Source organism: Lathamus discolor, chromosome 8 (assembly GCF_037157495.1).
Source record: "Lathamus discolor isolate bLatDis1 chromosome 8, bLatDis1.hap1, whole genome shotgun sequence".
Taxonomy (NCBI): Eukaryota; Metazoa; Chordata; class Aves; order Psittaciformes; family Psittacidae; genus Lathamus; species Lathamus discolor.
The window spans coordinates 15284945-15310827 of record NC_088891.1 but is presented as its reverse complement, the minus strand read 5'-3'; the positions used below and the strand labels follow the sequence as shown (position 1 = coordinate 15310827).

General features: G+C 41.0%; 2 protein-coding genes across 8 annotated transcripts in view; one reads left to right on the top strand and one right to left on the bottom strand.

Moving 5' to 3' along the window:
• The window catches only part of AQP9 (aquaporin 9), a 29300-nt gene extending 27121 nt beyond the window's left edge, over positions 1-2179 (bottom strand). The window contains exons 1-2 of one of the 4 annotated variants that reach the window (XM_065688363.1): positions 2066-2179; positions 1658-1786 (exon numbers count right to left, since the gene is read on the bottom strand). In XM_065688363.1, coding sequence (XP_065544435.1) covers positions 1658-1759 — 102 coding nt within the window. In that variant the 5' untranslated portion in view covers positions 1760-1786; positions 2066-2179. Of the gene's footprint in view, positions 1-1657; positions 2021-2065 lie in introns of those variants that run through there. The other 3 variants (XM_065688364.1, XM_065688365.1, XM_065688367.1) reach the window with 3 other exon arrangements.
• Positions 1-25883, top strand: part of ALDH1A2 (aldehyde dehydrogenase 1 family member A2) — a 103732-nt gene that overhangs the window by 36980 nt on the left and 40869 nt on the right. For 2 of the 4 annotated variants that reach the window (XM_065688361.1, XM_065688360.1), the window contains 3 exons: positions 5655-5731; positions 10875-10991; positions 11879-11951. In XM_065688361.1, coding sequence (XP_065544433.1) covers positions 11928-11951 — 24 coding nt within the window. In that variant the 5' untranslated portion in view covers positions 5655-5731; positions 10875-10991; positions 11879-11927. Of the gene's footprint in view, positions 1-5654; positions 5732-10874; positions 10992-11878; positions 11952-12288; positions 12540-13183; positions 13419-25883 lie in introns of those variants that run through there. The other 2 variants (XM_065688362.1, XM_065688359.1) reach the window with 2 other exon arrangements.

The following is a 25883-nucleotide window of genomic DNA, read 5'->3' as shown; positions in this document are numbered from 1 at the left end:
AGAGCCTGAAAGCAATAGCAGTAAATAACAGCAGAAAAGTCTGTTCATTCACAATAAATGTTTTGTACTGCCACTAGCTTGTGCAGTCTAAACATAAATTGAGATACCCAAGCACTGGAAAAAAATTGCTTTTTAATCCATGTGAGGCTCTTCTCTGTTTTAAGCCAAGGTTGAAACTCGAAAGGGTAAACCAGAATTGAGAAACTCTGTCAACAACAATTTTATAGCTTCATTTTTTACGGCATTTGTGTGGTGAATATACTAGAAAATGGGCTTTGGGTTTGCATTTCCTTCTAGTCTTGTGCAGCAGGACATTAAATAATAGCATTTGTGGTCTAATCTGCACTTTAATATGTTTTCTTTACTTGCTTAATTGTATTAATGGACAGAGGAGGATGATCTTGTGTCGAGGACAGAGTACTGGAAGTCAGGTGATCTGGGTTATATTCAGAGTTCTGCCGCAGGCTTCCTGTGCAGTCTGTTGTAATCAGGTTTGCTAATATATCAAATGAAGATAATGACATTTCCCCTCCTTACCAGGGTGTTGTGACACTTAGTTCATTAATGTTTGTAAAGTGCTTTGTTCTCCTTGCTTCTAAATGTGCTCCTTACTGTAATGATGTCTTATGGATGGTATTAAATTTGAGAATAATGTTACTTTAGTGCCTGTGCACTTCAGTTGGCTGAAATGTAGTAAAGACCATTATTTCCATGTATTTTATGAGGTACTGAAACTTTTTAGATGACTTACTTGAAATTTAGCTAAAATATAGTTACAACTGTAAAATATACTGTCAGTGCTGCTATGTCTGCTTCTTTTTATTTCCTTTTTCCTCTCACTATGAAATATGTAGCAATAAGCAACACTGTTTTGTTCAGACTGAAAGGAGGAAGAAAGAGTTTGGCATAAATACTCTAGCTGCTCGACTTCCAACTCTGCTACTGAATCTGCTCTCTACCCTGGTAAATCACAGGGAAAAGCTCTGTGTCCCATTGCAAAAATACACAGAAAAATTGAGCAAGAAATTAAGTAAAAATAAATCTGAGTATATGAAAATGAGGAATTTTGGTATTTACCTAAACTGTAGCTGTACTACAGGACCAGGCAGCTGTATAATTTATGCAGTTAAACCAAAAAACCTCTGAATGTTTGTCAGTGCAACTTCCAATAAATTCATTGCAAATCACACAGCAAAATTTCTATATTGCACGGGAAAATAACTTGGCTAAAATTCTCTTAATGTGAAATACAACATATTTGTTAAAGCACATGGAAGTTGTGCACAGAAGTGGAACTGGAATAAACTGCTGAGCTTTTTCAAAACAAAAGCAAGAATATTATTAATATTCATTGTGCGTATTTTGATTTTTCACAATGTGGTAGCTCACTGAAATTTTGCTCCTAGATGAAATCAAATGCTTATTAGACAATTATAATAAATAAAGCTATCTGTTTTTAATAGCCATGGTAATTACATCAGATGAAGAAAGGAATTACAAACTTACCATAAATAGAAGCAGTTCATTCAAGGCTGTACAATGTTTGTCAGGCAGTAACCACGCTGCTTGTACAGTACAAGAAAAAGCATACATGTCCCCTTACAAGCACTGCCCGGCATTAGATTAGTAGGAAGAAAGGAAAGCAGCTGACACTTACTATCAGTATAAAAGTTCCCAGGAATTCTGAGAGGGCTTCTTTAACCAAGCTGTTCTTCAAGGCAAATTTCTCCTTTAAACTCCTTTTGCTTTTCCGGCTCATTTTGGCTTCCTCTATTGCTCTGGTGCCCTAGTTACAAACACACACAAATTTTGTTCTGTATTTGTCCCTGCTTCAGCTGAACTTTGACACTTATACATTGAAATATGAGATTTCATCTTGTACAGCCAGTGAAATCATCTGACTGCAGGCATTGACAGAACCAACTCAACATGCCCTAACAATTCATCATGAGTTTTCCATCCTGTGTCTTCTCTGAGTACACTTCTGTTTTTACTGGCTAGATAATACCAGTAAGTTCACAACCAGAACTCTTCTTTTTTTCTTGCAGAATGGATTAATCATTACCTTTCCTGCTTTCCAGTAAAAATGAATAAAATGTTGTTCCTGTCACCTTGATCAAAAAGAAAGGCAAAAAGAGAAACCACAAAGTCAGACACCAAAATATGGTTGAAAATTTCCCTCTGACCTAGATTGGGATTTAAGCCATGCTCTTATTGGCTGCCCAAAACCTTTTCAAGGGGAGGTTGTGAAAGAGTGAATGCTTTGGAGAATGCTGTGCTCTAGCCTGTAAACAAACGCTTCTATCTTGTCACTTCTGAGGGATTTCAATGACTAATGAGGAATCTTACCTTGGCATAGTATGTTGAAGTTGCATATCCACCCACAGCCCTCTTTTTGGATTAAATGCCTTGCTCTCTAGTGACCCGTCCTGTTTACAGAAGAGCAATGAGGCAGAATAAATTAGGAACATTTAATGAAATCTCCTTCGGTCCAGTGGCTCCCTATAATGCAGTATAGGCAAGTGAGGTACTATAGGTCTCCAATATGTTTAGCTTAAAAGTGCATAGATGCTATAGTATGAAGCATGATAATATTATATTCCATGATCTTAAGATGTGAAGTTGCTGAATATATCAAAGAATCAGACCTTCTAGAAAAATAAAAATTATCTTTTATGTGTCTTGTATGGTTTATCAGATGTGATACTGACTCGACTAACTTGCCATCTGGGTGATTTACAAGTTGGTTTTGTCATTTGACTTGACACCAAAACCTTAGCCCAGTTTTGGTAGATTATTTTGCCACATGTTGTAAGTGCTCGGTGCCTTGGTTTCTATGTGTCCGAAACCTTTTTCTCTCTGGTGGTAAATATGTTCAGGTCTGTCAGTACTGCTGTCTGCTGTGAATAGGATGGAGCTTTACAGGACTGGGCAAATGGGTTCACTTCTGTTACCCCATCAGTGCTCTTCCTTGCCTCCAACGAGGACCTGATGTATGTTCCTGACATTCACCACCAGTTCCATTTCTTTACCATCCAGTTCACCCCACCACCCAATTTTAATCCTTAATCACTCTTCTGTGTCCCTCTACTCACCTTTCTCTGCCTCCACATTTAAGTACTGCCCTGCCTTTAGTGATTGAGAAAATGATGGCTTTGTGGCAAGCAAAGCTAATGAATTACGAGATGACTCTGACTGTACCAGTGCTGCATGAGCCAGGTGAGCACCTGTGCAACAGCAGGCACACTCTGGGGTAGGATTGCTACAGGTCCTGCCTGTAGTGCAAGTCAGCGCTTGCACAGACAGCTGAGAGCTGCCTCTGGGAAGCCCCTGAAAATAGTCTGTGTACAATGCTTTGAAAACCTTTACCCTACACCACTGCAAAACAAAGATATTATTCAGGATGTTAATTGTCACAGCATGCTAAAGTATATGTTTATTATGTCTGTGAGAGAAGTCTTTCAGAATTATGTATACAGTAGGGCTGAGGGAGGATGCTAGGGAGGCCATTCATTACAGCAGGAATGAGATAAACCACTTCCTCTTTTCCAGGAAAATGAGAAATAAATAAATATGCTTATAAAAGCAATATTTAGTTGTATGTCCGTAGCAGTTCTTTCTTTTGTGCAGATGTAGGTCTCCCTCACACAGTAGTATGCAGATACCTCTTAGTTTAGTTTCATAACAGGTGTGAAGGCATTAATGCTATTTTTCAACTAACCGTAGGGCAATAACATGTCAGAGGCACAAAGCTTTACTCATTTGTCCAGATCAGGTTAGCTTCCTTACAACAGTTGTCTTTAAAGGGTTGAGAATCGGCACAAATACACATATTTTACATTTGCTTCCTTCAGATTTTCTTCAGTGCTTTATTGAAATCGTATTATTTAACTCCACTAATAAGAAGCATGATGCTAAGTTAGAACAAAGGTCCTTCTCGTTTCCATAATCAAACAGATGCTGTATGAAAGTATAGGACATAGTACATAGGAGATGATTGCTCCCTTGGTAAATCCTTCCAGCTTTTGCCAATTGTCAATTTAAAGTCTCTACAACACTTTGGAACCATTTTCAAATAGAAAAGGGGACAGAACAGGAAATTTGAATTAAGTTTCTTCTTTCATTGTATTCAGAAAGTGGTTCTCAAGACATTTCCCAAATCTAACAAATGTGTACCTAGCATTACAAGAAAGACAAGTAAAACATAAACACCATGAAAGCTTTGTCCTTAATTACTAGCCCATATGATCCATGCTCTGTGTTACTGCCTTTTAGTCACATGCAATGGACCACCTGGTTGAACAATGGAAAGAAAATACACTGTTTTCTACTGATCTCCCTCACCTGGGCCCTGCTCCCAGAGCCATAAGGGTAAGGATAGTGGCAGTGCCACCCATAAACATTGACAGCTGTGTTTTCTGAGGGAAGAAAATGCAGACGTCCTTCAAAAAATTGAAGTTTATGTAAGCAAGGAGCATAGGAAGAGGATGAGGTCTGTCAAATGCAGAACCACAACAGAGCTGACCAAAAAGGTTTTAAGATTTTGCCAAGAATGTGGAAGAAATAACATAAACTTTTTTCAGAATCTATCACTAGAGGAGTCCTGCAAGAACGTAGGTAAAGCAGCAGAGGCTGAAAATGTGGAGGAAGTGTTCAAGGTGCTTAACTCCACAGCTAAAAAGCTAGAATTATTTACCTTGCTAAAGAACCAAACATTAGGTGGGCTGAGGTTGAGGAACTGTCCCAAAATGAATTGTCAATAAGAAAGACTTCAAGAGAAACTGGTAAATTAAACAGTAACCAATTGCTGGAGCTGTGTAATGTTTCCACCAAGGATTCAAATGTTCAGCTACAGAAGTGCTAGTGCCAGTGGGTTGTTTTTTGCTGAACCTGATCCTAATGCCAGCAAAACAGAACATAGGAAACATACCACTGATCCCCTGGTGTTTCAAAAGAGCCCTCCAAGGGTGATCATGGACACTACAAAATGGTCAGTGTGACTTCTATGCCAGGAAAATTAGAGGAACTAATGTAAAGAATAAAATCATTAAGACACACAGATAAAGCTCTGTAGAAACATCCAATGGATTCCGTTAAGGGAGGTTGTGCCTCACAAATCTATTGGCATCCTGTAAAGACATCAAAAAGCATGCTGATGATATTGTTCATGCTTGAACATGTGATCAGTGTGACCTTAGACTGCAAAACTTACTCAAAGTCATTCTGGACTGAACTATTTCTTCTCTTGTCTGTATTCAAGTAGAGCAGGAATTCACACAGTGTATACAACCTAACCATTTTTATAGTAATCTTCACTCCTATAGAAATAGCAAAGTAGAGAATTATGCATATAGCTCCCACAGTTTAAATCCCATGGGTAGCACTATATACTGTACAGAATTTTTAATAGCACATTATTCAGAGTATCACATAAATTGTTATTACTGATGTAATAAAACCTAAACCAACACAGCTGGAGAGACCAAGGCTATAAATACACCATTTATTTTTTTGTATTGTAATAATATGGGCCAAGTTGTTTTTAAGCTTAAATCTGCTGATTTTAGTTGAATTGGGCAAAGTCTGAATGTGTACATCTACTATAATTGACATCCCTGGTCAAATGCCTTTACCTAATTTATGTTTTCCTGCAGAAACTGCTGCATGGTCCTTAAAGGATGTTCTCTGGCTTATGGACTGATGCTGCTGCTGGAGGACTCAAAAAAAACAGGTGAGGAAGATCTGAACACATTGTAATTCAGTGTTCAAAGCTTTTTGAGTACGTTAACCCCCCTATTTCTTTAGTTCTTGTGTTTTCTGATCATCCCTCTGTCTCTGCTGCAGTCTGTGGTGAAGAACTGCTCATGGGGGCAAATATTTGCAACATGCAGCTCAGGTCTAGCTGAGCACACCTTGGAGGGCAGACAAAATGACCTCTTGAGAATTTCTTTGTTCTTTCTTCTCTGTGATTTCAGTGTCAGAATAAAACACTTCAGATCATGAATATGAGATCAAAACCACACCACATACGTATGTTCCAAGCTTTTTGCTAGTGATCTTTTAAGGCCCATTTCAGAGCTTCTTGAAGTCCACTGTTGCTGACACTGATTTCAGGGAGAATTAAATTGGGCATTTTCTAAAGCAGGACCCAAAACTTTTCTTTGTTCTCTATTGGCTGGGCATATTATTGGGCCTCAGTGCATAACTGATGTTACTACATGTGCATATATATTGCCTATAGTTATATAACTGAGGATAGTAAATTGTCGGCATATAACATGGGCCCTGAGAGCTTCCAAGCCAGTTTAATCTCCGTGATAGCCACGCTGGCATAGTAGGGCACAGATAACATTCCACACCAAAGAGCTGCAGGACAGGACTGTCAGTGCTGGCAAAACGTGAATGTGTTAGAGAAGTGCCGTACAGATGTTGCGGGCACCAGTGTTATGTTCTCAGCTACACTCTGCTTCCATCTGAATGTGCTGGGTATGGCTCTAGTATAAACTTATCTGGTAGGTTACAGTATGGGCATGTCTGACTTTCTGAATGCATCTGGGAAGAGATCGTTCCAGTACAAGAAGAATTCTCTTTTAAGGAATAGATCAATTTTGTGCAGACAAATGCTTTGATGCAGCCAGTTCCCTGTTTTTTTCTCTGCGTATTCCCTCTTCTCAGTTAATGTACACAAGCAGTAAATGTAAGGGAGGATTATTGACAGCATGTTCTTTTTAGAATAACTCCTTCCTTTTCCAAATTCCTTACAAAAAGTTCTCAAAATAGAGATAAAAATTTTAAATTCAGCTTTGCTATTAAGAGCAAAAGGTATCTTGGTAAATATATCTTTGCAGAGTGGAGAAAACCTCGAAGTACATCCAACAGGCTTTGCAGTGATTGAAGACCTATTGTTTTCTTAACCCAAGTGGGATAGATTATCTAAACCTTTCATCTTTCTACAGGGCACAGATTCCCTACAGTAATGAGACTTATGGCTGCCTGTAGTGTAGTGAAGAGCAGGAGATCTGAACCTACCTAATTCATAAAAGAAATTTAACATGAAAGCCAAAGATAATGACAGATTTGATTCCACTGACAGGTAAAGTATCAGTGTTTGGCAAACAAACAGAGGTAGCTAAACAGGACAGCAATTCGTGGTTCTGAAACCTGTTTACCATCAGGAAAGTGACAGTTTCCTGTATCTCACCAACACACCTCCCTGCATCTGTCTCCCACTGACATAGCCCCCTAAGGATGCCATCCAGTCATGTTTTGAGTCTCTGTTGAAGAAGTATTTGCCATAAGAGCTGTTGTTCCTGGTGCTCTGTCCCCTCTCTCCTAGAAGAGTTTGTTTTGCTTCCATGCTCCACTCATCCCTTGTCCTTTAGTAGGTGAGGTGCCAGTCTGTATGGTTTTCGTTCTTTTAATTCCATTCAATTTAATTTCATTTAATCTAAACATTTGAATGTTTAAATTCTCTGTCTTTCCAGAAACATAAGCTTTGCTTCCTCTTACATACTAAATACTAATTATATAGATACTAAATTTATCTCAGGCTCATGTATAAGGATATTGGATTGCCAGGTCCAGTTCCTTAGAACTCACCAGTTAAGATGTTTTGATCAAAAAAACCTGTTCTGAGGTTCACAGCAGACCCTTTATAGGGTGTGCTTAGGAGCAGACCCAGGCAGCACTCTTCTGTTACTTCTGTGTGGTATCTATATTCATGAAGGTAATGAAGCTATTAATTGAATATGTAAGTTCGGTAATTAAATATAAGACTTATTTCTTTAGTTTAAAGGGTAACAATAAAAAATTTAAACTTGCAAACTAAATCACACATTTAGTGGTGATAAATGTGATCTAGAAAGTGCAATATTCCAATATGAATTAGTTAATTGCATCCATTCATTAGGTGATATACATTAGCAGAAGGTCAATCCATTTGAGGCTTGATGTGTTTTACAAATAATAAATTCAAACAGGTAAATTGAAGATAAATTCAAAATAGAAAGGTTTTTTATATATTTAAATTTAGAATAGAATCCCCACAACCAAGAGCATATTGCCTGTAACTCCTCAGTTAAGGGCACACATTCTTTACAGCCGTCTCCCGAGGCAGTGCCACTCACTGCCATGCATATTCTGCAGGAGAAGACGGGTGCTGTTTTGCAGAGGCTGGGTTAAACCACCCCATTCACAGCCGTGAGTTGCTGTGTATTGCTGTGTGTCACTGTGTGCAGCGTGGAGACCAGCTGAGGAGCAGTGTTGAGCTGGATGGTCTCAGGAAGCCTCAGACTAAAGGAGTGGTACCTCTGTCTCACTCCGTACATGGCAAAACCAGCCTTCTGCACAACAGCCTAGCAGAGACATGGTGTGTTTCAACTGGCTACTTAACCTGTAATATTAACTTTTTAAACCAACCCAAGTATAAAGTGAGTCAAACACTGACAGTCTTTCCAAGCATATTCACTTGATCACTGTCACTGGAGTATTTGTGGCTTCCTTAAATCCTTAAATTTGAGTTTTAATTTAGGACTGAATTAACCATAGCAGCAATCAACACTTCTACTGGGTATAAAATGGCCAATATCACAGGCAAAAAAACTTACCCATTTGACTCATTTTTAGGAAAAAATGTGTAAATGAAGTTTTCTTCTTCAGCCATTCCTGGATGTTCAGTAATAAAAATGGGGTTTCTTGTTATCAGCATTTATTAAAATTTTATGTTAAAGGTAATGTAGAAATAAGGAAAATGAAAGTAGATTTTCTTTTGTTTCTTTAGAACTTAAAATATATCCAGACTTACTCTTAATCATTAATAAGATTTATAATAGTGAGACAATCAGTTCACTGTGATATTTGAAAAATGTCTGAAATAATATTTTATAGGATAATCACAGTATTGGGGTGTTGCTTTACATATAATATTGCTTATGTGTATAACAGTATTTTTACATTATATATGTAAGACATCTGTCTGGAGCAAGGAATGATACCATCCTGCACACAATTCAAGGGCCATAATTCTTAAGAGATTTCAAACAGTGAGCCTCTTTCAAATGACCAGGCTTAGAGACATTTAGAGAATTGATTCAATTAACCTAGAGGGAAAAAGTGCTATAATGTGTGATTTATGTTTGCAGATAAATTAAAATACAAGTATCTCCTGAAGAGCATTTGCTGCCATCATGGTCAGTAATGAAAATAGCAGGCAATTAAAATTGGACACCTGAGGCTGAAGCTTTTATTGTCCATATCAGAAAATGAAGTTGAGATTGTGTAAGTGGAAATCTGAGCTGAAAAATAACTTAGAGGATGTTTCTTTTCAGTCCCTATTTTTCTTCCAAAAGCGGTTTCTAAAGCACACAAGAAATAGGAACAGGCATTTACTGAGGCAGGAGGCAAAGGGTACGGAAGAGCTGGCTCTCTCAATCAACACTGAATTTGTATGAGGACCCAGGGATATCCTTGCTAAACGGCAGTAAGCTAGCTAAGAAAAATATATATAAAAGAAATTATGGGTCAGATTGAAATAATTTTAGGGCAGGTTTCGAAGCTGATCTTGAAATGAATCACTGGAAGTGTCTGACAGAATTAGGGGATTCACTTCACGTGTGTGACAAAGTGCTTGGAGTCAGGAGCTCACTACAGAGCATAAGAAATGATCACAGATTTGAAGTAGCAAGAGTGAAGAGCTCTGTCCATTTCCATGGTGTATCAGAATACACTTCAGCACAGCTTCTCTGCCCAGAAGAGCTATGTGAGCTGCAAGTAGTTTCACCCAATTCTCTAGTGTTACAACTTCCCTTAGACAATGGGGACACAGCAGTATAGAGCAGAAAAATACCAGTACTCTGTGCAGGAATGCCTTGATTACATCTGCATTGTCTTCAAAATCACAGCTGTGTTTTTTGCACCCTCTCTAGCTACCAAGGGTCCTGTTTCCATCACACATTGTTTGTATAAGCAACGTCTAGGTCCTTGTCTATAAATAATAACAGTTGCTGAGGGTGAGTTGAGAAATTGAGACCTGTGAGTGAAACAAAGGTATTTCTTCAAATTATGCATTCAGATTGATCTAAATATAAGAATAAAACTCTTCCAGAATGATTGTGATCTTGGTTTATATGCTAGCCTAAATTCTAATACTAAAGTAAGAAACAATTGCTTGGTTGTTCTTCTTTTTTTTTGACAGCTATTTCCTCACAAAGTATGAAGGCAGCAATATCTTTGCCATTACAATCTGAAACTGAACATATTTGTTTCCTGATTTGCTAAGTAGGAGTTTAATTAAACCCATTCAAGTGAGTGAAAATAAAGCCAGTTTGACTCAATTGCCAGCTGATACAGTATTAACAATTCACACAAAAAAACCCACCAAACAAAACAGAACAAAACAACCCCCAAACCAACCAGGAACTACAGGAGTGCAATAAGAATAAGTGGTTTCTCTGTTGTGCATCGGTGTTGAGGGACCGCAGAACTCGGGCTGAACCTGGGTGGTTGTTCCTGTTCTTTCTCATCTTGGCAATTGGTGGACTCACTTTTTTAATTTCACAAATCAATTAGTTTACTTCTGTATTCATTGTTATTGCTGAGTTATTGTCCTTATGTCCAAGGGTGGCCATCCCTCCCACAAAGAAATTGCACTAAATATCATTCACTTGCAGGATTTGAAGCCATGACTTGATTTGCTATCATAAAGTAGGCAGAGTAGTGCTTAATCACTGAAGCAGCTCAGCAAACTGGACACACCAGTGTGACCAGCATAGTGTTACAGACCTCGCTCCTAAGTCTGTTCAGTTAAGTTACTGTTGTACTTAATGAGAACTCACTTTTGTAGTCTTTGTGCTAAGGACTCCATCATTGTCTTCCAGGATGGTGGAAGAGGAACTGTGGTTGGCCCCTTGATGTCAGGAAGATACAACAGCATGGCTGACATGTTCTCTTGGGGAGCCCCCTGACGCTGGCTGTAGACCAGAAGCCCACAAACAGTAAGTGCAGTGCTGTTCTCCACTGGGGAACGCCAGCGAGGTGTAGGTAGTGGATAGCCCAACCACAGTTGGCTCTGAGTGCTTTTGCAAACTGAATTGCTTTTAGATGTAAGAGGAATGTGGTTTGTACGGCAAGTAGTTGATGGAGGTTGACTAAGCGGCTCCAGATTATGTGGGTTTGAACTGCATCTCCACATGCACTGGAATCCCTTCTCACCAAAATCTCCTGAACCTTACTGACTTGATTCAGTAATGAAGCTGTTACAGGGTTTCCTCATTCCTGAATCTGGTTGAAACACAGTCATTTTTTAAGGAAGCACATCCCCAGGCTGATTTATTTCAAAAGAGCTTTCAGAAGGTGTCACCCTCGTGATGAAGTGCTGGGTCTGTGTTGCCAGGGTGCCATTAAAAATTGAATTTCTGCCGTTTAAAAGTCTCACTCATCCCCGGTGTCACAGTTCGACAGCTCTGCTGTCAATGTCTGTAACGTCGCATTACACACAGGACTGTGGATCCATTTCCTGTCGGGGAAAAAGGAAAAAAAAAATGATGAAAAATGAGAGAGCAAAACCTGCAGCCTCCTTCATTACTGTGCTGGAGGTACACAGAGGTGTTTAACCCTCAAACAACTTAAACGGCACTCTATCTTGTGCTGTCTTTCTGGGCACAAGCAACCTTTGTCCAATGCTCCAGTTCAGACACTCAAGAGAACACTGGGACAGACTTTTCAGTTGTCCACAAGCTTGTAAAACACAGAACAAGGAATATCTGTGGAATCAACAAACTGATATTTAACAAAATCAAACTATGGCCCTTTCCCATTGCTTACTCTTGGCTGGGTCAAAGGAAAGTCATGTGGTGTATTTGTTGTTGCTCTGTTTTGCCAGCTTTGGACAGCTGCAACTTCGGTGTCTTTTCCCTGTTTATCTGGCTGCGATGGTGTTGGGAGCCTTTGCATCGGTAAGCAGAACCTTACTGATTTTGCCTGAAGTAACAAAAGTGTCTGGGCTCTCTGTGGTCTCTGTCGGAAGTTTTGACCAGGGGGAGTGCAGGGCTTTGTCCATGATCTCCTGATGTCCCTCGGCCCCGCCAGGGAACGAGCCCCAGCCACGAGACAGTGAGCGGCGGCTCCAGCTCGTGTTTGGCTGCTGACCCGCAGTAACCCCCTGCAGGGCGGTGCCCAGCCTCTTGCATCAGTTGCCCCCCTCCTGCCAGGGCCCCCTGGAAATAACGGCTGGGAGCGGGTGGCTGCTGCTTGCGCAGCTGAGGGTGCCCTCTGGGCCTCGTCCTTTCGCAGAACGCCCGGGCCGGGCCGCGGCCCTGCGCCTGCTCCCCCGCCCTGGCCGCGCTCTTTCCCGGAGGCAGCCGGGAAGCAGAAGTGCCCCGGGCGCGCCCGCTGCGGGAGTCCCGCACCCGGGGCTGCCCCGCTCGGGAGCGCGCTCTGCGGGCAGGCGCCGGGCGGGGGCCCCCTGCCGTAGCGTTGGGCGGCGGAGGGTGCGCGGCCGGCAGGGGGCAGCAGGCGGACGGGGATGGCGCCGCCGCGGGCAGGTAGGGCTGGCGGGGGGGGGGGCGCGCTCCCGTGGCTGCCCTGCCCGCGGGAACGCGCGGGCGCTGCGGTGTCAGCCGCGGCCGCAGGGGAAGCTGGGGGGGACCCGGGAGGGCAGCGCCGCCGCCAGGTGCCGGGCGGGGGGCGGGCGCGCTGTGCGCAGGCGGAGGCTTGGCCCCGCCGGACCCGTGCCCTCGCCGCTCCTCGGGCTGGGACCCGTGAGGGGCCGCCCGGGCCGGCCCGTTGTGCCGCGGCTCCGCGCCCGGGGGCGGTATCGCTGCCGGGCCTTCCCCCGGCCCGGGCCCCGCTGGTGCTCCCCGAGTGTTGTCCAGACTGCCCCCGCGGAGAGGGCTCCTCACGGGATGCCCCGGCCGGGGCGGCGCGGGGCCGGGTCTGGGCTCCCCCGGGCGCGGCGCCTCCACGCAGCAGACGGGGGGAGCACACAGGGGGTTTGGCTGCCCCCGCCCGGGTTCTCCAGGCCCGCTCCCTGAGCGCGTCTCCCCGCGGGCAGCGGGGGAATCCCCCCGCGGGGGCTGCGGGGCGCCGCGGCTGCGCCGCTCTGCACTAGGTAGGACGGACCTGCCCCCCTGCCTCTGCCCTCATGTCCAATAAGAAGAGACCCGGCTTGACACCTGCCTATATACAGAGGAGGAGAGCAACATCTTCAGCGCCCGTCTTTGGAGGGGGGGGTGGGGGCACCAACCCAAAACACACCAGATCAGAGCGGGGGGCTCGGTGGCACTATATAATCCCCCCCCGAGACTATGACTTCCAGTAAAATTGAGATGCCAGGGGAGGTGAAGGCAGATCCTGCAGCTCTGATGGCATCTCTGCATCTGCTGCCTTCTCCCACTCTCAACCTTGAAATCAAATACACCAAGGTAAGTTGTGTTCGTTTGTTCTGGCAGGGAAGTTCATGGCTTTCCCTCCAAAAGAGGGATTTTACTTAAAATCAGTTTTATTCTGCCCTACCCAACTTGAGTGTGGAGATGAAAAACTACTAAAAGGCTGCCTTGAATCTGTAATAAAGGAAACGGATTCTTAGCCCTGAAATATCTGAAAAACCACAGGATAAAAGAAAAGCAAACTAGATCTGCTGGGACTGGCTTTGCCACTTCTCTTTAAATGCAGTATTTTCTACAGAGCTGTTGGGGCTTCTTTTCAGTGCAAAATCAGTATTTCTCAAGTACATTTCAGTGGCATTTGATGTACTTCAGAGGAAGTTACTGGGCACACCTGTATGTCTCAATCAGAAAATAGAAATGTTTTCTTTCTTGAATTACCCTGTGTGCCCAAGGGACTCCTTTTCAGTTCCTGGAGGACTTCTAATACTACCAGGTTGTTACAGCACTGGAACAGATCTCTGCTAACTTCTGTGATGCTTGAATACACCCTTGAGCAATATTGCAAGAGGGCATATTTTTCTTGCTAACCTTTAAGACTGATTTTCTTAAAGAGAAGTTTAAGAACAAACCCATTGGGTCAATGTAGAAAAATCTGCTGGTTTTCTATGGTGTATTGTGGGACTAAGTTGTGTTTGTTAATTAAAAGGGACTTTAAGAGCAGTCATTGGTTTGTAAATGCAATCTGAATTTGTTTCTGTATTTTGGATCCTTGCATCTTTAGCATCTTTAGTTAAAGCCTGTTTTCATTTCTGTTGGAGAAGTTTCAGATATATTGTATAAACAGATTACAATGTGTCAGACAGACTTTGTTTCTAATTACTGAGTAACTTAATAGGAAAATAAGCACATCAGCACTGGAAAAAGGTGATAACATTTTTATCTTCTGGAAATACAACTTCAGAAGCTTTAAAGCTGATAGCAAACTCATTTTGGCTGATGTAGTGTATTTTTTTCCTCTGTATCATCACTTTAAAAGCTTTTCATCTTTTCTCTTTTTTTTTCAAGCGGGTGCCAAAACCAATTTGTCCTCTAATTTGTTACAGCAATTCCATGTTCTAGAAGAATGTTCCGAGGAAAGTGAACTCTTTTAGGTTTCATTACATTTTCAGTGCAAACTGCAATATGCAAATTAAAGCATGCATAATGTTTCTTGAATATAATTTCTTTGAAAATGGTTTAAATGAGGAATGGAGTTATTTGATGTTGTGTGGTGTTACACTTTGGAAGGAGTCATACTGTGCAAACAGTGTTTGGCATGAATTTCGTTCATTGCTGGTTTCAGTGTGAGTTGTGCTTCAGGAGCATTTGGTGGATACTCGAGAGTAGTATCACAGTCAGTTTGTACACTAACTGTGCTTGCGTTTCTCTGTTCAAATAATAGAATTGGTTCTAAAAATCTTGGGAAAAGATAACTCATCAGCAGTCGCATCTTCTGATCTGTGAGAACGTAAGCGGCATAGAAACCTTTAATAATTCAGAATATAGAGTGCCATCATCTCCAAAATATGCAAGATGTTACACATTTTATACTAATGAAACAAGTAAAAGAAGGTTATTTTATTTCAGTATTAAGCCAAAACCAACAGCAGCAAGATTCCTCTGAGCTTGGTTTTGAGATATCTCAAAAATAACTCCTGGTTGCTTTTGAGAGAAATTTGGTTTAGGACAGGTATTGAATATTTCACTTTGGCATATCCTCTGTCTCTGCTTTTCTGTCTCTCTCTTCCCTCCTTTTTCTCTGCAGGAAATACAAGTGATTTATAGATAATTGGAGTCTTCAGCTTGGAGTCTTGTCTTGGGCAGGACTTTTATCCAGGATCCACTTTCCCACCTACTACAAAGAAAAACAATCAAAAATGAAATAATGGATTGTAACTTGATTCTTTCTTTTGGGGGGAGTGGTCACTTCATGTCTTAAATGACAAACAACTTCCATAAACAATAAATAACATTAGACTAAAGCACTTCAGCAAAAAAACCCCTCCAACAGCCCCGAACCTTGTAAAATCAGACATCTGTAACCATTCCTAGAGCCTCTCTCCTGCTTGTTAGCTGAGAATTTTAAATACACAACCAGGACTCAGAATGCTCAAACTCTTGACTACAGCTGTCTCTGAACATAAAAATCTTAACCATTTGGGAGTTAATTCTTTATGAAAAATAGAGGTACCTGTGAACACTTGAACTGAGTGAAGTAATTTTAAAATATGTTTTTCCAATTAAATTCCATTTATGGAATTCTGAAATTGGGAAATAGTTTTGTTAGGACAGAGAATATTAAAATTCCATTAAATGAGATTTGTTAAAGATTTGTCACATCTGAAACAGAAATGGAGAAAAGGTAACTGTATTATTCATTAATCTTGAAAATACGACATTATCCATGGGATTGCTGTGAGAGCACAGATAACACAAACACCACCCGTGTAATTTTCATTTGTTCGATTATTCGGCACAATTACTGAAACTTGTGAAACATTCCTCTGGTGGGTTTACTGACGTGAGCAGAAAACTGTGTGTGTTCAGCCCTTCTGATCCGTACACCTGATGGAGCCACAGAGGTGATGTAGTTTTTCAGTGGTCAGAAACAATACATTTGGTGATAAAAATTGTTTCTATGCAAGATGTGCAGCAGTATCTATTGTGACCTCAATACCGGGAATCAGCCTATGCTGCTTTAAAAAAACAACCATTCAAAATGTTTTTCCCAGCTTCTTGATACCTTGGCATGGTCTCTGTGAAAAATAAAGTGTGTTAGATGTGCATGATAAGAATTGGTGGACAGGATGTGAACCAGACATGAAGATGAGTGTTCAAGCACACAGGGTTAAGTTTTTCTTGTGAGGCTGGCAAGTAATAAAACTGCTACATGCAAGATTGCCTCTTTTTTCATTGGAATAACTCTTTAACTGTCTACTTCTTAACATTAACTTTTGGGGAGGGGTTGCATCTACAGAATGGGGCGTCTTCCAGTATTGCATGGAATTAGGTTATTCTACAGCCCTGTGACACAGCAAGCCCTCCTTCAGGCTTGTCAGGACTGTGTTGGCAGTGCTGTGCTTTATGTGTTAGCAAGCATGCAGGTGGGAAGGGGATCCAGCTCTCTCTCTGGCAACAAGTCCAACTTCTACAAGTGTCAGCTTGATGCCAGGAACTCTCAGAATGGCTGCTCCAGGTCTATCAGATGGGTGAGAGAAGCTGTGGCATGGTACCCTGCAAGGATACATTGTTAGCATGTTTTGTACAGGAAACACACTCTGAGCTGATGGCTCTGTGAACCTGATAGATTCTGTGGGTGATCGGACAATTCTCAGCTTAGTATTATATTGATGCCTTCCTCCTTGGTGCTCTTAAAAACTCCATTCTCCCTCCTGAGACCTGATGGTCTCCCAAGTGTATGACAGTAGATGTGGAATCAGCCTTTTGCACTGTTTTCCTCCTGCTATCTCTGTTTGAGGGGCTACAGGTGTTTCCACAGGATGTAGCTATCCTTCCTTTGTTATGGCATAATGAAATCTGCGTTACAAAGTATTTTCATAGTGGTTTTAGTAAGTCACATTGACTTCAAAAGACAGCTTGGTCTAAAACGAGGACCCTAGGGCTCTGTCCTGTGCTAGCTGTGCCTCTAAATCCTGTAACTGAGTGAACAAATGTTTTCAGTTTGCATCACGTTGGGGACACTAATCCAGCTGGATGTTTTGTTTCTTGCATGCCAACTGATTTAAGTCTGAGAATGAACTGAAGAATTGCAGTCTTGAGAGTTTTTTATGAAGAGGTGCTCTAAAGGGGTGAAGTTACAGCACTGTGGCAGTGAAATGTACAGGAATGTTTCTGTCAGAAGAGCCTGTGAATTGACTGACAACCATGGGTTTTGTCCTGTATAAAAACGTTTGCCTCACTCAGACTTCATAAAATCAAGTCGGTCTAAAATCAAGTCTAAACTCAGACGAGGTAAACTACCCAGCACTGCAACAGAAAACTGTATACAGCAATGCGTACGAAGTGTAGGCAAACTCTTCTGGATAGACAAGAGCTAACAAATACATTTCAAACTCTCATATGGTAAGTTTTTGGGCTTGAGGTGTTTTGTTACTAAGTAACTTTCTGTATTTTCATTCCCATTGTGCTTTCTTGGCATTAATGCTGCAGAATGCTATTACAAAGTCTTTTCACTAAAATTTCCAGCATGTATTTTCCAGATCAAATTCTATACTGACATCAATATAGGAGGCAGGAAATCTATTTTATTTAGAATAACATGCAGAAACTATGTGAGTTTTCAACAAGCTTTGGCGAAACTCAGGTAAGTGATGAATACATGCTATTTCCCATCTCTTTCCCTGAGTGAGCTCACTAATGCCTTCTGAAGTTAGATTCAGTGGCTGATGGTTGAAGAACTCAGTGAACCTTTTGGGTCAGCTCAGTGAGCGCTGTCCAGTTAGAGGAGATGGGCACAGAAAATCAGAGATGTTTGCATGAGGAGCAAAGAGAACAGCTACTTTTCCCCTTTACGGAACACTTCAGCATCTGATGCAGACACTGGGTATGTCCCTCTGTATCACCACGTATGATGTTTTAGGGTATATACTGTATTTAGATTTATTGCTGTTTAAATCTACAGTTGAATTCTCTTCTAGTGTATTCATACTTTGTGGTTAGTATTACAATCCATTAGCCCACATAGCAATTGCAAACTATTTATGCACTTCTTTCCAATAACAGCCTGAATATAAGATCCTTTCCCCCCAGACCTTTAGGGTCTTCAACACAACCCCAATGTAACCAGCTTTTGCATAAGGGATCAAGAAACAAGTGTAATCTTATGTGTATTAAGTCCCCTGTCTTTGCTTACTCTGCTGCTTATAACTATGTTAATTCAAAAGCATTAAAAATATTGAATCTACTAGGCGGAAACTGTCAAGAGCTAGCTGACTACTGCAGATAACTGCTGCATTACTGAGTAGGTAACAATTGGAGCAGTAACCTCTCACAGTGCTGAATTTTTAGGGAAAGACTAAATTTTTCGGGAAAATGCGAACTGGTTTAATGCATCAGGCTATATGGTACTGTACTGATGGGTAGGGGGAAATTTTCCTCTCCTTGTCCAGTTTGTAAGGCCAGATAATACACTGAAGGACAAGAGCTGTACAGTTAGTGTTTTTCTCATCTTTGCAAAAATGTGTATGATTTCAAGTATTCACATACAAAAGATGCATATAATTATTTGCACACCAAAAGCAGAAGGTCAGTAATAATCAGAGCACTTGCGTGAATTGAAGAGCAGCCAAATTCATACTGCTGCTCTGAAGCAAAGAGAGCAGAAATGTGAATATGGATCCCTACTTTCTGATGATGGATAGGTCCCAGTTTTGGATGCTCTCCATATTTGGCTGTCCCTGGAAAGAGTCTCATATTCCCTCCTGTTGGGTAATTCACTTGGAATTTTTTATGATGCCTGAGAGACATCAACTTGATAGCCTAGTGGGCAGGACACTCATGAGGAGAAGTACAATTCACATCTTTGCTCCAGGAATACTCATGATGTTGGACAGAGCAAGGATTTGTTCCAAGATCTGTGGCTATCTAAGCATTGCCCCTCACTATCAAGTTGTGATAATGTGTCTTGAACACACACTTCCATTTTGACAAAAAAATTAATTCCCTTTCTTTAAATCTCTATTCCATTCTGTCCTTCAGAAACCCCTCCCACGGAAGTTCACCAATCCTGGTACATTTCTATATCAAACCTGTCTCTTGATGTGTCCACATTTTCTGATGAACCCCAACAGTCCATAATTCTTGATGATCTCTGCTCAGATTGTTCATCTCCCTGTCCATGCAGGATTATTCCAAACAGACCTTAACGGGCTCTGCCAGTGTGAAGTTGTTCACTGCCATAAACAGCTTTGGTTTGGGGAGCACCACACAATGGAACCACTGTATCCATTTGTCTTCCCTTCTTTACAATGCACATTAACAGTTGCCTTCAATAAGGTGTCCATAGACACTGCATGTCACCGGGGACATAGAAGGATCTAAAAGTAATTTGAACCCTTCCTTCCAACAGGTTTTGCTTTGCATTTACTATATTTGGCAAATTTCATCTACCCTTGAGTTGCCCAAGTGCTTTTTAACTTCAGTCCTGGTGCTGTTCATTACTCAGATCAGTCTGAATATTTTTATCTGCAAACTATGTACCTTACTATTAATGATCTGCAAAAGCAGGTGAACCAACGTATTGATTGCTAGGCGCAGTAATGAAGGGGCATCTTGCTATTAACCTCTTTCCAGGGAGAATTATCCATTTATTTCCAGTCTTTTTATCTTATCTCTTAACCACTTTTTAATCCATGGCAGGACTTTATCTTTCACCATATGGTTACTAACTTTCCTTAATAGCCTCTTGCTAAGGACTTTATCATCAAAAGCCTTTTTAAAGTCTAAATAAATTATATCCACTGATTCAGCTCCTCATTTGACTAACTATCTTCCAAGGAATCTCACAGGTTTACAGAGATAATTGACAAAAGATGAGATCAGTGGTCCATATCCTAAATTCTTAGTCGGATTCTGCATAAAGTCACATTCTTCTTTTACAGTTTTGCTGCTAAGCCTGAGCTGTAACTTTGTGCTATTTGTTTTCTGGAAATTGTTTCATTTTCTCCACTTCTAAAAAACCCGCAACTTTTTAACTGTTTGTTTGGGGTTGGTTTTTGTCAGTTTGTTGGTTTTCTTAAGAACAGAGCTCACTCTGTGAAACAAGAAACCAAAACATCAACTTCAGCTGAAAAAGATGTCAGATGAAAAATGCATTTATGCAGAGACAACGTTATAAGGCAGTTATGAGCACAGGCTGTGTAAAGGTTTAAAGAATGTCGGGAAAGTTGCAGTTCCGTGCAGTCCTCTACTGAGGAATCCTCAGACAAGCATTGGTGTCTGTACTCAAGCACAAACAAGCGCATAAATAGCTATGTGAAGACTTACTATGTGAAGACTTATTAATAAGCATTACATGGAGAAAGGTGAAATCTAAAACATGATTGCCATCTAAGGGTCCAATGTTCATTACTTTCGTGCTTACTCAGATGAATAAGAGATATTCCCATTCAGTCTGCAAACACCTTGTTGGTTTTTCCCCAAAACACAAGTTCCATATCTCAGAACTTGTCTAAAAGCATACTTGTACTGACCAGCATCTCCTGTTACGTTTAGTAGCAGTCTACCTTTGTGACATGAATGCCACACATCAATTTTAAGTTATGCAGTATAACTAAGCTTTAGGAGCACTTCATTACTAAAAGTATGATCTGTGAAGCCACATCAAAGAGTTACTGTGATAGCATTGCTGAGATAGACTCCAACTTCTTTTTCTGACAAAAGAAAAGAAGGGCGTCATACTTGCTCACTTGAAGTCAGTTCCTTCCCCAGCAAGCCCAGTGAACTAGATTTTTACCTTATGGCTTGAAACATAATACATTCCAGCTTTGCTGGGCTGAAGTGGGAAAATACATCCGCATCAAATTCTGTGACCCAAATGAGAATGTTTAAGGTCAGCTCAATCTCAGCTGACCTCAGCTGGAGATGAAAACACAAGGACCGCACTGACCACTAAAGTATATAGACCTTAATCTGTGAGGGATTCATAGGTAATGAAGGTGTTGAACTCAGAATCTAAAGGGATACCAGTGGGACAGCTGTGGAGAGGCCTACAGCAGGTATTGTGGTTATAGAAAGGATATACTTTGCTAGTTTGCATGTGGATTTCCAGTATGCCCCAATATAAAATAAATGAGTTACAAAAATCCGTTTGGAAAGCCATGAAGATGTAGGAAGTGTTTGTTACATATAAGAACAGGCTGCAGCCTATTTGCTGAACCCAGATGAGCAGAGGATGCCAGGGAGGCACTGTCCTCTGGTTATCTAGGAGTGATTACACAAAATCCCTTAGTTCTGACCCAGAAGCTACCAGAAAGTGCTTTTCCCTACAGGAATTCCAAACACACGTGTCTGTTTGCAAATGTAAAGGCTTTCTTCTAAAGTGAGACTAATTTATTTACAAAGCAGAACTATTTACTATTTCAGGTATATACAGGTATTATTTAACTGGCACATAAAATGTGATTTTACCCTCTTGTGACTAGGTCAGCATGACTTAAATTTGGCATCCTAGATCTGGTCAGAACCTCAGCTCTATGTTTCATCTGAAATAGATCTCACCAACTGGAAGTTCCTGCCAGGTCTGTGCTATGGCATGCTTCAGTGGGAAAACCACCACTTAATACTTCATCATCATCACCCACCACCCTGGTATATCCTTAGTGACTTTTGAGCAATTCCTGATGCCTCAGCTTTTTAAAACTGGAAGAATTGAGATGCATTAGCATTTGGGATTTCTTTCAGGAATGTTATTTCAGCTTTTTGCAGCACAGCTCAGACTGGAGCACCCTTGTCTTGGACATGGCCTTTAAATGATCTTCAGTGTACTGTTGGTGTTAGGTTTCTGGTAAAGATGATTCCCTAGAATAAGTATTTTACCTGTCATCTTCTGGTGTTAGCACCAGTGGCTCTGCTTTTCTTCCCTTGGCCCTACAACACATACTAAGTTTTGGCCAGAAATTTAATCTACTTTGGTACAGCCAAATTAAGGTCCCCTCAAATGAGCTACCACCTCTAGAAACACCTTCAGTCTTCCTTCTATACCTTTCATAGCCAGGTTGGTTTTGGAATCCACTGACTCTCCCCCAGCTTATATATACTTGTTTATTTAACTTAGGCTTCTCTGGGCTGTTTTAATTGTGTTACCTTCTTGGTATTTTTCTTCAGAATATTTAGTAGCAATTTTTGATTTTTATGTTGTGTTTCTCCGCCTGTTGAAGTTAGCACTTTGTTCCTTTTTTGCCTGTATTTCCTCTTGTATCTTCCTGCTTAGCCACCCCATTTATTTTCTTGATTGTGCTTCCCATTTTTAGCCTTGGGAATGCAAATCTTCTTTGACTCTTTCACATTCTCGAGCCTCCATGCTGATTCTGTGGATTTTAATTTCCTAGCTTCAAGCAGGGAGTTTCTAAGTTACTTCCCCTCTTAAAAAAAAAATCGCTTCTTGAAGTTTAGTATCCCAGAGAGTAGGGCTTCTTCATATGTTTCTCTCCTGCAATGAAGCTGAATTTATTTATATGGTAACCACTTCTCAGGGGTTCAGAGACAATTTTTAGTCCTTGACAGGACTGCGTCAAACGTTCATTAGGTTGGGATGCAGAAAACTCTATGTTCCTTGGGCGCTATCTCAGTGCAGCTCTCACCGTACTATTACGCAGTTACTTCTGCACCAGTCTTATTACGTTCATGTTCTTTTTCCACTTTAGTACCACTTCAGTGTCATTTCAGCTGCTCTTATCCAGAAATCAGTACTTCACTCCTGCTATTATGCTTCATGAACTGGACTGCCTCTATATCTGTGGGTCTGCATTATCTGTTTTGTTTCTCTTCCAGGAAATAACCACGTAATTCCTTGCACACAGAGCTATTTGCCCCTCTCTGTGGCCTGACTTTTCCTCCCTACATAGCTTACACCTAGAGATCATGGTATGCCTCTGATAATTCTCATACCCTTATGTTTAAAAAATGCTGGTGTTTTTTTTCCTGTGATACAGTCCAGCTCACCCGCACTTAGATTTCTTATGCTGGTTTCCAGGCACTTGTACTTTTATTTCGTAGCTCATGAAAATTGTGATCTAGTTAGTTGAAAAACCCTGTAGTCTTTTCAGCTCAACCAGTAAAGCACTTCCCATGACATTGAACCTCACTCTTTATTTACCACTCTGTGAGTGTAAAAAGTCCTTAAAATAGAAATTAAGTTTTAAACTGGCTTTAGTACTTCTTTACACTCTCAAACTGATTTGAGAGGGCATTTATGTAATTGCCAGTTGGATACATAGATCTATTTTATTTTTCCTTTTATGGAACCACTTCATTTTGGTTTTGGAAACAGAGTTTATTTTAAATGTTCTTTGCCTCACGCATAAAAGCACTGTCCTGATTCCACTGGGTGTTTCCAAAACTTACCAGTGTACCATAACATACACATTTTACACTTGCTTAAGTGGGTTTTTTCAGCTGTAACAGAAATAGTTGAAGTTTATTCTCAAGTAGTTAGAAATTGCCAAGAAATTACCACCTGCCTTTCCAAATCAAGGGCCGTTTTCTTTTTTTTACTGTCTCATTTCTTCTGTTGGGGTGTATGGTGGCAGCAGTCCCGTACTGGAATGGCCTGCACCAACTTTGGGAAACATGCACGTGTGTTTCTGAGGATGTCTGGCTAAGCCTTCAGCCCCTTTTCCATCATTGCTTGCTGTTTTGCTGGTCTTCCTCTTTTTGTCCTTATCACACTTTCGTTACCACAGCTACTTAATGGTCTCTTCTGTCTTTTGTGATGTCTATGTAGTGCTGTTTTGCTGGAGATGAGAATCAAGCTCTGCTTTTTCACTTCTCCATCTGAAATTGTTATATTGACTAATACCAAATGGGTTAGCTGTGCTGATGATGGCAGTCTTGGTGGTACAACCCTTTGACAGAGACTTTAAAATCCATTTGCTACATTACTAAAGACATTTTTAGCTAGCATCTCTCAACTGCAAGTGTTAATATTCTGCTTCTTCTATCAAAGCTTTTAGCAAGCATTAATTGATTCAGTCTCACTGTAAAACTGGTGACAAGGCTCCTTCACAGATGGGGGAGTTTAAATTTGTGGGAGTGTAACCATGACTAACTCAGACAGTAGGTCAGTGTCAGAGGCAGGATCTCTTGTTAAACCAGCCAGACTACTAGAAGATAAGCTCTCTTTTTCTGTACATACTATTCTGTGAAATTGAAATACAGATGGATTTCAGAGCCAGTGTCTACACATGGGTGCATGTCTATGATTTTGTATGGTATTCATTGCACACTTTTCTGTGCACTCACCTATACATGCACACAGTATAGATTAAAAGATCCCTTTCTTTGTGCTCTTCACTCTCTTTGTGCTGTTTTATCAGATGTCTCTCCTGTTATTCCCTCAAATGTCGCCTGGGAGGCAGTGCCCTCCTTGCTGGAAGATATGCGCGATGAGTTCAAATGCAGCTGGAGCCTGCAGTGTTGCTCCCCTCTATCTGTTTCTGATAGGAGTTTTTCCATTGGTGCAATGCAGTGATAGTATTGGAAGTCCTGGTTGTTGTCTCTGTTACTGTTTCTATTTCTATTCACTTTTCAAAGGTTCTGTTTTAGTAAGGCGCTTTAATGTAGAGAAGGCCTTGCTATTCAGATGACAACCAGGAGCCCAGTGCAGAACACGCCCAGTGACTGGTGCAGCACAGCTCTTCCTCCAGTCAGCCAAGACAGTTTGGATTCTAGGTGAACCACAAATGTGTTCATGCTCTTGCTCTCTGTCTCAGTTTATTTCTGTCTTTGAGGGAGCAACAGGACAAATCCTTGATAACTTATTTCCTGCTTAGAAGTCTTTACCTGCTTTCCTAGAGTGGTTCCCTGTGACTGGGAACCTTTGTAGTCAGCTCTTCCAGCTGTTTGCCTAAATGGTCTTCGGGGAGACTAAAAGCAGTGAACCTGGAATAACAACATTTGACTTCAGCTAGGTCCCATGAGAATTTAGCTATTACTTAATGGATTGAATTGGCGACATACCTTATACCGGATAACTGCCAGAGGTTGCATGAAATTAACCTTCACAAATGGCTAGTTATTGGTGTACTCGCAGAAAGCTGGGCATTGGGTGACATATGTTCTCTGTAATTAATATTGGGGTTTATACCTTTACGTGCCAATAGTATTTGCAATGTCTGGGTGAAAAATATCTCAGATGAAAGTCTCAATGGTGATTTTAGCCATTCAGTGATCATGTGTCATCGTGTTCAGTACACTGAGCATAAATCCTGTCTTGTAAACAGCAGGGAGACTAATGAGGTTTGCCCACATTCTGGTATCATTACAAGGGGTTCCAGCAGAGAAAAAGGGAATTTGGTTAGAAAGGGGAAAAGAAACATGACTTTTAAAGGAAAGTTGGGTGAAGAGGGGGAGTAAGTGGATCCCAGGACTTGCATATATGAGCATTTGGTTTTTAAGGAAGGTTTTTTATTGACAAGACTTATAACCTCCTTTGCGTATTTAAGGAAATCTCTGTATAGTTATGTTTTGTTTTTGCCTTAGTCCATGTTTTTAATGCTGCATGTTTGGCAAAAGTTGAGGGTCATGTTTTTAATTTACACACTCAACAGTTACTAGTCTGCTTCTGTTTAAAGGTTCATTTTTCATGCAGGCCTACATCTCTCTACAGAATAGCTTGCCAGTCATATAAAAATGCTCAACTCTATTAAATATTGGCATTATTTTGCTGTACCCTGAAGTGTTTTATTTGCTTGGGACTGTAATCAGCCCTTGCAAGAACACTTC